We start from the raw sequence: 11,917 nt of genomic DNA on the forward strand, positions 1-11,917 counted from the left end.
GAAGTTCCGCAACTGACCCCTGGGTCAGCTCCTGAGGATGCCTCGTAGAGAGGCGAAACACGTGTCTAGTTTTAATTTGTATTTTTAGTGGTGGGTTGTTATATTTATTTGCGTATTTATTTTTGCGGTGGGAGGGTGGGAAAATTAATTGCATGTAAAAAATACGCAAGTAAGTATAGGGTTGCAAAAAAACGGTTTTTTTTTCTAAAACATGAAAAAAAAACCGTTTTTTTTCTAAAGTACGAAATCTCAAAATTTGCAAAGTAGTTAATACTTTCATACGGTTTTTTAGACTTAATGTTAACTATTAAACGAATTTAATCAAATAACTTTAATTTCTGGTCTTATAAAAGTAACATTTACGAAATCTGTAGTTGGTAGTTATCACTATTTACTGTTGGAAACACCACCGCCTCTCCACGCTACACGCAGCATCGGGGATTCCCCAATAAACGTTTGTATACTGAATGTTAATTGAATTAAAATGTACGTTATTGTTATTGAAACACGTAACAACTCACGAAAAACCGTTATTGTCGTATTATTTGTTCATCTGAAAAAAAACCATATTTAGAAAAAAACCCATGGTGCTCGGTTTTTTTTTCATGTTTTTTTTTCACAATTCTGAAAAAAAAACATTTGGTTTTTTTTCTATTTACAACCCTAAGTAAGTATAACAGGTTGGCACTGTTAGACTTGCACGTTATCTATTCGCGGATTAGCAAAGGAATGTTCTAGTTTTTTTTATTATTTAAGATGAAAATATTGTCGGTTATAAATATATTAACATTCTGCACGTTACGATGGTAAGACTGCCTCTTCAGTTCCCTTCGATTATTGGATGGATTGTGTTTTCTAATAAAGCAATCAATTTATGTATTAAACCACTACCATTCATTTATTTATTTTTCCACTTTCCGACTAACCTTTTGTTTTCAGTTAAACCACATCGATCTCTCTCCTAATTTCGGTGGCATTATGTACGGTATGACCAACTGCGTTGCAAATCTGGTTGCTATCTTGGCACCTCTCAGTACTGGCTTCATCCTTGGTGATCATCCAGTGAGTATCATCATTCGTTTTTGCAGCACAATTTGCTTTTTAGGGTTCCGTACCTCAAAGAGTACTCGTGTGTCTGTCTGTCCCTCTGTCACAGCCGATTTCTCCGAAACTACTGGATCGATTTACTTGAAATTTGGCACACGTATGTAAACCTGTGGCCCAAAGACGGACATGTAATTTAATTAAATGAAATTTAATCACAGGGGTCACTTTTGGGGGGTAAAATTGAAAATTAAAAATCAAAGTTATTAAAACTATATTGTGTTACATATCAAATGAAAGAGCATTTTACCAGCATCTGAAATATATATTTTTTATATTTTTTGTTTCGGTAATTTAGAAGTAATTTAAGAAAATAAGCAAAAAATGACCATTCCCCCCCTTATCTCCGAAACTACTTAGCGTAAAATTTTCAAAAAAATACACGAGATAGCCCTCTACCTGTAGATTACAGGAAAACCTATTAGAAATCTTCAGTCAAGCGTAAGTCGAACTTAAGACAAAAAAACTTAGATTACGAATTTCACTCACTGCCGCTGCAAGTAGTTACTAAACGTCTTAAAATTGTGTAGGCGCGTTGGACAGGTACAAAAGCAATTAATTTCTGTTTCGTTTTGTTTCAGAAATTGAAAAAAAAAAATTCATTTTCCAAAATGACTTAAGTTCCTATTAAAAAGGGAGCGCTTAAGACCGTTTAGAACTTCACTGACCATAATATTGCCCACATAGGTCCAAAAAAAGGTGTATATATACGAAAACAAAAAAATTGTGCCACCGACAACCAAAATCTGAAGTCCATTTTGCTCTATCTCTTATCGTTTCCGAAATATACGAAATTGAAAATACGAAATTTAGTGTACGTTGCCATTACATCTCGTCAGGCGCTCATGTATGGAAATGTCGAAATCCGACTCGCACTTGACCAATTTTCATAGAAACTTGTGTTTTATTTAGTTTTGAAGGAGGTTTCTTGTTTTTAACCACTAACGCAAAAACGACGGAGTGTTATAATAATAATAGGTTTGACGCTTGACATGTCTGTCTGTCTGTCTGTGGCATCCAGGTGGCATCATAGCTCCCGAACGAATCAATCGATTTTGATTTAGTTTTTAATGTTTAAGGTGAATTCATCGAGAGTTTTTTTTGTACCACGTAGGTGGCAAACAGGCATACGGTCCGCCTGATGGAAAGCGGTCACTGTAACCTATGGACGCCTGCCACTCAAGGAGTGGCACATGTGCGTTGCCGACTCATTAGAAACTTGTACAAATCTGTAGTTAGAAGGGGCCTGGGTGCCGTGCCGACGACTCAAAGGACAATCTATTGTCTCGTTGAGCTCTGGCTGCCTTACTTACCGGCAGGAACACAACATTGAGTAAGGTCTTGTGCTACTTGACTGCGGTCTTTTGTAAAGCGGAGGTACTTCCCCAGTTAGACTCTGCTCTACCTTAGAGTATATTCAATTTAGTATTAGAGTTATCAGTCAAGAAATTCAAATGCAGCGCCATCTATTATTAGTTTCGACAACTTTTCATGTGACTTTCCATGCCTAAAGGTTCGCACAAGTTCAAGTCGCGTAAATTACTTAGTAAATTTTGCCGAGAGACGGCGCTAAATACAATAATGCTCATTAGAGTACCTATACTTCTAGCCGAAGACATACATAACTCCGTATAGACAGATAAAGTCTAAGAAAAAAACGTACTTACCTCAGTACCACACAGAAGAAGGGCTCAGCTAGATGGCGCTAATATTAATATTTGATATTTTAAAACATATCAAGCTAAGAATATGGGTCAAATTGTCAAAACGGAGGTTCAAAAGTCTTAAGCCTACGTCGAGAGATGGCAGTCTATGCACTGTGATTACACATTTTACTCTTACTTTGAGTCTATAATACGCGATCTTCTTTGCTTCTTAGCACACCTCGGACACTGGTGATCAAATATATTGAAAGAGGCGCATTCCTAGCACACACTCACACAGTCTTAGCTCGTGTAGGTGAACGTACTATGCTTGTATGAGTGAAATATGATAGGTCGAATGTTCGTGTTATTGACAGGCGGTAACTGTGAGGTAACCGAGAGGGGGTTGGCGGCACTTTCAGCGGGGAGCGGGGATGGCCATACTGTACGATAGTACTCTTTATTATTAGATCAGTCAATGAATGCTCAAAAGGGGGGTCTAGGTGGATTGACCGAAAGCAGAAAGTTTCACTATGGGATGTTGTTAGGGGTAGTCAGGAGACATACCTACATACTGAAAGTTCTCGGACTTTGGACGTGAGCTCGAAGAGGGGTGATGAAAAAGGTCCCATTTTTTGGTTTTTTGCTCATATTTCAAAAACTATGCGTCATACGAAATTTTGGTTTACTACACTTCGAAAGCTTATAAAATTCTCTATAACTTTTATCTGGAAACTTTTTTTCTATTCCTAACCATTATCTAGGTATGAGCTCCTAAAAACTGTTAATTTTTTATTAAAAATAGTTTTCCCCCAACTTTTTGCTTCATACATTGCTCCATATCTTGAAAAATATTTATCTTAGACAAATGTTTTCTTAAAAAATCTTGTAGATCATTCAAATACCTTTCATAATATGTAGACATATGCTTCTGTGTCATGTACTGTTGAACAATTATACGACTTTAAAACGAAATTAAACAACAAATGTATGTGATAAACGTGTAAAATATGTATTTCATGAACATGATTGTATTACGATGCTGTATAAATGCATTCACACAACAGGTAACAATACAATTAGCTGTACACACAGACCAACCCCTATAGACATCCATTACAAGACGACTCGCGGTCGCCAGCCTTCCTAGTATTTGCACTGATATAAGCGCGGGCGCTTGCCGTGCCCGATCATTATCGACCAAGTAACAGACCCGAAAGCAGCGCGTGTTTTTCGCACTAAAAAATTGGAAAAGGGTATTTTGATGCCTTAAAGATGTCCACCTGTAGTGTGAAATGGTGTGGAAAGGTAACAAGAAGCTCAAATTTAAAAACAGACGGCATTACATTCCACAAATAAGTCATATTTATAATTTATTCAGAGCCGGCATAGGTCAACTTACATTGGCCACTTACGCGTCAGTAGAGGGACAGTCATACTTCTGTCCCTTTTCATCTGGCGCGACTGCCCGCCGTCCTTGAAACGGCCAATCACAGCGCGCTTAACACATTCCCCGCCCGCTCCTCGCACCCCAAACACTGGTGACTCGTATCGCGAACAAAATATACAAGATTGCCACTCTATAGGAGGTTCTCTGTGGCTATACATAAAGGCCTTCTCACACACACATCTACCACTACTACAATCTGTAGTGCACCGGCAAAATATTAACTTCAGTATTTCTTCCGAAGCAGCTGGTACCTACTTTGGTTTGCACAGGAATCAGTAAGTTGCTTTCGTTCCGTGCCCATCCCCATTCATCATCCTCCTTGCGTTATCCCGGCATTTGCCACGGCTCATGGGAGCCTGGGGTCCACTTTGACAACTAATCCCAAGATTTGGCGTAGGCACTAGTTTTACGAAAGCGACTGCCTTCTGACTTTCCAACCCGAAACTAGGACTTATTGGAATTAGTCCGGTTTCCTCTCGATGTTTTCCTTCACCGAACAGTGACTGGCAAATATCAAATGACATTTCGCACATAAGTTCAGAAAGTCATTGGTAAGAGCCGGGTTTGAACCCGCTACCTCCGGACCGAAAGTCAACGACACCCCCAGGATAAAGGAAGACACTGATGATAACGGCGGGGAGGATATTGTCTAAGATACAGTTGTCACATCTGATCCAGATGACATGGAAGAAACAGTTTCAATTTGTTTAATTTATTTGGGACAACAAACACAGTAACACACAAGGTTATAAATGTTATAATAGAGAATTGCAGAGTTGACAGTAGTAAGGTTTGAGACCAATTTCGCTTTCAGAAACGAGCTGTCAGAAACGACCTGTAGGTACACACTCCGGCCAAAGAACTCTTTAAAAAATAAGAATCCTTACACTGCCTGCAATAGTTATAATGCAGGTAGCCATTTATGTAAGACAGAACTTGGCAGCATACAAAACTGTACTATTATATATTCTGTGACAAAACTAACAACATGTATTCCAAGTACAACACTCGAAATGCCGGAAAGTTAGTAGGTATCGACCGTAAATTGGCGAAATCCAACAAATTAACACATGTGATGGTCTGATGGACCGTGCCGTCTATAATAAATTGCCGCAATATGTGGTTGAAGCGCCTAGTGTGTCGAACTTTAAGTATCGCTTAAAAAATTGGCTGGTCGAGCACCCGTTCTACACTTAAATATGACAATTTTTTTATTACCTAATTAGAAAAATATTTTTGTTCATTTTTTATGTGAATATTGCCTAACTTTTTGTAATTTCAATCTTCTGTCTATTTATTCTCTAAGTATTATTTTTGTATGAATATTATTTTTTTAAATCAAATCTTGACGTGTAAAATGGCGTTACAAATAAATGAATATGAGTATGAAAGAAATTTGTACGGAACCCTCGGTGGGCGAGTCCGACTCGCACTTGGCCGATTTTTCTTGTTTAATTGTTGACCCTAAAGTACCTAGTACCTACCTAACATAATAAAAAAAACCCTGTGTCTGTCCTAATTTGTAAATAATCATTGTAAGTATGTAATTGACGTGTAAATGTAAATATTTTCCTGGGTTCGAATCCCGGTAAGGGCATTTATTTGTGTGATGAGCACAGATATTTGTTCCTGTCATGGATGTGTTTCTATGTATATAAGTATTTGTATATTATATATGTCGTTGTTTGAGTACCCACAATACAAGCCTTCTTGAGCTTACCGTGGGGCTTAGTCAATCTGTGTAATAATGTCCTATAATATTTATTTTATGATTTATTTATATATTTTTTATTTATTTATTTATGTATTTATATTTTTTCATAATTTCAGACGGACCCAGCTAGATGGCGAATTGTATTCTTCTTAGCAGCTGGCCTGATAATAACCGGGGACCTGGTATTTCGTTTCTTCGGTACCACTAAGCTTCAACCGTGGAATGATGCGCCAAGTGACTATGAACCAGGTAGATTTTTTTGTGTGTGTGTCAATTTCTTCCAATATCAGCGGTGAAATGAAAGCCCACAGACTTCGCTGGTTCGGTCACTTACTTAGAATGGGAAACGATCGGGCTGTTAAGAGAGCGCTCTTGGGTCGACCGGCTGGTGGCCGTCCGACGGGTCGACCCAGGTATCGCTGGGAGGACAGTGTGGTGGCGGAACTGCGTCGTCTTCAAGTCAGTGACTGGCAAGAGGCTGCGCAGGATCGGGATAGGTGGCGATCTTTCGTTTCGGAGGCCAAGATTCACTTTGGATCACTGAACCAAAATAGTTATTTAGTGTCAATTTCTATAGAAAATGTCATGAGATCTAACATCCAGTAGACCCTTCAAAAGATACATATATATTATTGGTCTAGTTTTAGAGCGTCATTAGTAATAGCGAAAGCTTTAACCGCCGTAAGGTAGGTATGTACAGTCAACCAATTGGAACCTAGGCCACTCTACAACCATGTCAAAATGATAAACAGTAAGAGATTTCATACAATCTGATTTATAACATCACTATGACATAGTTCTATAGTGGCCTAGGGTTCCAATTGGTTGACTGTACCTTAACCCTGCCTGGGACGTCACAATTATAGTGTCAAGTTATGTACAAGGAGTTGTATGAGCAATACTATTTACTTACTTTAGTTGGCGATTACCCAAGATAAATCTTGACTCCTACAAAAGAGCACGCCACTTCGTCGGTTCAAAGCAATACCATGCAAAATTAGCAATAGTGTTCTGGAACTTTTTTCATTTATTTTTTGTTTGTGACCATAATACTGTAAAACTTCTTGACTGTAATCTTGCGTGGTTATCATAATTTACTTTAGTAACAATTTTTTGTTAACTTAATGTCAGATTTTTTTTTTGTTGCAGGCAAAGAAAATCAGTTGAAAAATAATACGGACTCAGAGAAAGCGAATCAAGAAATAGTGTATAGTTTTCAGAACCAGCTCAAAGACAATTAATATTAAAATATATTGAGTTAGCTAAATTAAAATTGTTTATAAATCCTCAGTGGTTTCTATGATAATCCAGTTATAAAATGATCTAGAAAAACTTTTGGTCCTAGAGCTTAATTACATAATAATTGAAAAATTATTGAAAAATAACAGATAAAAAAAAATGTAATTCATTATAAAGTAAAAGGTATTTTGTGTTTGGGCTTGGAAAGACGATATATCTTGGTATCTTATCACTTATAATATGGAAGGGTATATAAAAAAAAAAAGTAGAACAATAGTCATTAAAACCGAAACCGAATAGTCATTTCTTATAAGAGCTTAATCTGCGTAATATAGTGATCCTTGGGTATAAGCGTGAGTATAAGAATTATTTATAATCGCTAAATTCAAGTACCTATAAATATTATCATAGATTAAATAAAATATTATTAAGGTAGGGTAAAATATTATAATAATAATAATAATAACCCCCCAAAGAGATCACCTTGTCGTGGTGGGCGGGCTTACGGGTTGGTGATACTGATGCGAGGTCAGAACGTCATGACCACACCCCAAACTATGGGAGATACAAACATATGTGCCAATATCAACTAGGCTTACCCTTCCCAAACTAAGGTCTCAGCTATCCTATCTTTTCTTCTCCTTCCTTCCTTTTCTTCCTCCTTCTTACTCGTATGTTAAAGATGCAGTTACGTTCAAGAGCTTTACGTCCGGGGCCGCTACCCGAGGGCAATCGTCGGGGCGCATCTGGAGCCGTTGCTGGATGCCACAGCATGCGATCCAACGGCGATGTGGAGTTGAGCAGGCGGGCTCCCATCGAACAATCTATTACAGCCGGTCATCGGAAGCTGAGCAGGCGGGCCACCGATGTCGAAGCTACAGCCGATTCAGGTGATGGTATGGAATCTATGCAGGGTCCTTTTTCAGTATCTCGCTGTAATAACAGGACAACATCTACTCGAGCGAACCCTGCTGCAGACGCCAAGGTCATACCAGAAACCATCATCTCATCACCGACTTCATCCACCCATAGTTTATTAAACACGGCGAAACCAGGTAAATACAACCTCCGACCACGCATCGGAGACGAAGCCGTAACTTACAGTTCAGACGACGATAAATCCCTGTTTTCTTCAATCCCATCAACCCGGCCTTCGTACATGTCAAAGAAAACAAGCACTTTATCTTCTGTTAGCACGCACGATGGTGTTGTACAAGATGTCATTCCTGACATTGAGCTTGTACCCACCTCGGAAGCTTCCAAAACGCGCAAACGGTGGACGAGAGAAATGAATGAGTTCATAATGCGCACTTATCTTTACCTTACGGCATTGGATACCGACCTACGAACGTACTTAGAACCACTTCACTTGAAATTTATAGAAAAATTCCCTAATATGACAGTAACACGTCAAAGAGTAGGTGACCAGAGACGAGCTATTATTCGAAATAAGTTATTACCGCAAGAAACCTTAAACCAAATCTATGATGAAGTAAAACTCGAATTGACTAATCTAGAGGTACAATCTACTATACCCAGTACCAACACATCCGTCGCGTCTAATACTCAAGTGACCCGTAACATACAGACTCAAACACGATTACGATGGACTAACGAACAAAACGAAGCTATTATGCTTTCTTATTATAGAATAACAGAACTAGAAACCAATAGAACTTCATACCGGAAACCGCTACACGAGGCTTTTATAAACGAGTTTCCGACTCTTGCACATTTAAGCGAACAAAGGATAGCTGACCAGCGGAGGGTAATAATAAATAGTAAATTCATTAGCGACAGCAGACTGACTGAACTAAAGAAACAAGTAGCTGATGAACTATCTCTCAATATACACACTATCAATAATCAGGTAAACGAAGATGAATTAACTTGTAGTAGGCAAACACCCGATCTTGAAACCCAGTTTTTACTAAACATAGATATTACCGAAGATTCTTCTCCTAACAGTCATCCTTCTGAAAAAAATTCGAAGATAGAAGAAACATTTAGACAGACATTTGACCACTTTAAAGACACTGACCCGACCGCTAGAATGTACATTCCAAAACAAAAAACCTCCAAGAAACTAGCTAATATAATACAGTATATTAACAACGTAACACTTCCACAGTATATTAACACAGACTCAGAATTTAACACTCTTCAAACAGCAATTTATTGTGCAGCATGGACAGCTGCAAAACTAAACGGGGCAAAATTATCGTTAGAATCCTCAGATAACTCTCGATCTCGATCTGTGAAAAAAGATAAAAGACCACAGTGGCAGAGACGATTAGAGAGACGACTAGAAGACATACGAGCTAAAATAAGCAGAATAACGCATTACAGTAACGGGGCTAGAGGTAGGAACCTAGAAAAACAAGTAAGTGACATAGTAGAACAATATAAAATTCATTCTGTACATGAGGAACCAAACACACAACTCACACACACACTAGACACACTGAAACAAAAACTGGCACTGATATCAGGGCGTTTACACAGATATAAGGTTTGCACACTTAGAAAGCAGCAAAATAACCAATTCAATAATAATGAAAAACAATTCTACAGAAATATAAGACAAGCTACTTCAAATTCAACAGAGAATCATACTAGGAATACAGTTAGTGACACTGACACGCCAGACCCAAACAACTTACGGAACTTTTGGTCAGGGATATGGGAAAACCCAGTTTTACACAACATAGAAGCAGAATGGATCAAGACAGAAACTAACAGAAATAGCACAACTATAGCAGAAATGTCATTTCAATATATCCCAATAGACACGTTTAAAAAGGTACTGAGTAACTTACATAATTGGAAATCACCTGGATCAGATCACATTCACAGCTACTGGTACAAGAAATTTACGACAGCCCATCCCTATCTACACAACCACCTAAATAAGTTTGTTGAGGACCCTGAAACAATACCAGCCTACCTGACATCCGGAACTACATTCATGATACCGAAAGACCAAGATGACCTTACCAACCCAGCGAAATACAGACCCATTACATGTTTGCAAACTTTCTATAAGATTTTGACAGCCTGTATCTCTGAATTAATATATAAACACGTTGACGAAAATAACATCCTGGCCGAACAACAGAAAGGATGCCGCAAATTTAGCCAGGGGTGTAAGGAACAGCTGACGATAGATGCAGTAATTATGAGACATGCTAGTAAAACCAAATCAGACCTGTACTCCATGTATATAGACTACAAAAAAGCTTATGATTCCGTTCCCCACTCGTGGTTGGTACAAGTTTTAGAGATATATAAAATACATCCCAAAATTATTACCTTTTTACAAAATGCCATGAGTACTTGGACTACCCGCCTCAGACTCACTACTTCCACCGCCGTTATAGAAACTGAACCAATTAGAATACAAAGAGGTATATTTCAGGGAGATTCCTTAAGCCCTCTGTGGTTCTGTTTAGCTTTAAATCCACTTTCTAATACTTTGAATTCAACTACAGCAGGATATCATCTACATTATACAGACATTGACAGACAAACAGAGAATATAAACCATCTACTCTACATGGACGACATAAAACTGTATGCTGACAATGAAACTGACCTTTACCAACTGACTGACATGACTGAAAGATTTAGTAATGACATTAGAATGGAATTTGGAATAGACAAATGCAAAATCAACTCAGCTAAAGATGGACAAACATACCAACACAACTACACATTAGAAACCGGTGAATTAATTGAACCACTTGACGAACAAGAGACTTATAAATATTTAGGATATAACCAATTGCGCCAAATACAACATAAAGAGTCCAAACAAAAACTAATGCAACAGTTTCGACACAGATTAAACGCAATTCTCAAATCACAGCTTTATTCCCGTAATACTGTCAAAGCCATTAATACATTCGCCATACCCGTTCTCACGTACTCTTTTGGTATAATAAACTGGACCAAATCTGACCTTAAAACACTGCAACGCACAATAAACACGACGATGACCAAACTCCGTAAACATCACCCCAGAGCTTGTATACAGAGACAAACGCTACCTAGAAAAGAAGGAGGGAGGGGCATTATCGACATAACAAATCTACATAATAAACAAATCACTACTCTAAGACACTATTTCTTTACCAAAGCCGAATATTCTACTCTGCACAGAGCAACAACACACAACGACCGCAAACTGACACCGCTTAATCTACAAGATAGAGTAACACAGAAGAATGAACACCTAACAGACGACAAAACTAAACACGCCGAATGGGCTAGAAAGTCTCTCCACGGCAGACATCATCACGACTTATGCCAATCTAATGTCGACAAGGAGGCGTCGAACGCGTGGCTGAGCCGTGGCGAGCTGTTCCCGGAGACTGAAGGCTTTATGATGGCGATACAAGACCAGGTAATAGAGACAAGAAACTACCAACGACACATAACAAAGACTATAACCAATGACAGATGTAGAAAATGCAATAGCTGCCCGGAAACTATACAACACATCACAAGTGCATGTAAAACAATAGCCCAGACCGACTATAAGCATAGACATGACCAAGTTGCAAATATAATTCATCAAAGACTTTCCTATCAACAAAATTTTATTACAGATATAGAACCTTATTACAAATATAAGCCTGAGAGTGTGTTAGACAACTCGACAGCCAAAATGTATTATGACCGATCCATCCTCACTGACCGAACTACCCATCATAACAGACCCGACATCACACTCATAGACAAAACCTGCAAAACTGGATACCTCAT

General features: G+C 38.4%; 1 protein-coding gene across 1 annotated transcript in view; it reads left to right on the forward strand.

Annotated features, from left to right (window-relative positions):
• The window catches only part of LOC125230719 (putative inorganic phosphate cotransporter), a 28,899-nt gene extending 21,331 nt beyond the window's left edge, over positions 1-7,568 (forward strand). The window contains exons 8-10 of the mRNA XM_048135979.1: positions 940-1,062; positions 6,028-6,160; positions 7,061-7,568. Of these exons, the coding sequence (XP_047991936.1) occupies positions 940-1,062; positions 6,028-6,160; positions 7,061-7,152 (348 nt within the window). The 3' untranslated portion in view covers positions 7,153-7,568. The remainder of the gene's footprint in view (positions 1-939; positions 1,063-6,027; positions 6,161-7,060) is intronic.
• The last annotated feature ends 4,349 nt before the right edge of the window (positions 7,569-11,917 follow it).

Source organism: Leguminivora glycinivorella, chromosome 10, assembly GCF_023078275.1.
Source record: "Leguminivora glycinivorella isolate SPB_JAAS2020 chromosome 10, LegGlyc_1.1, whole genome shotgun sequence".
In the NCBI taxonomy this organism is placed as follows: domain Eukaryota; kingdom Metazoa; phylum Arthropoda; class Insecta; order Lepidoptera; family Tortricidae; genus Leguminivora; species Leguminivora glycinivorella.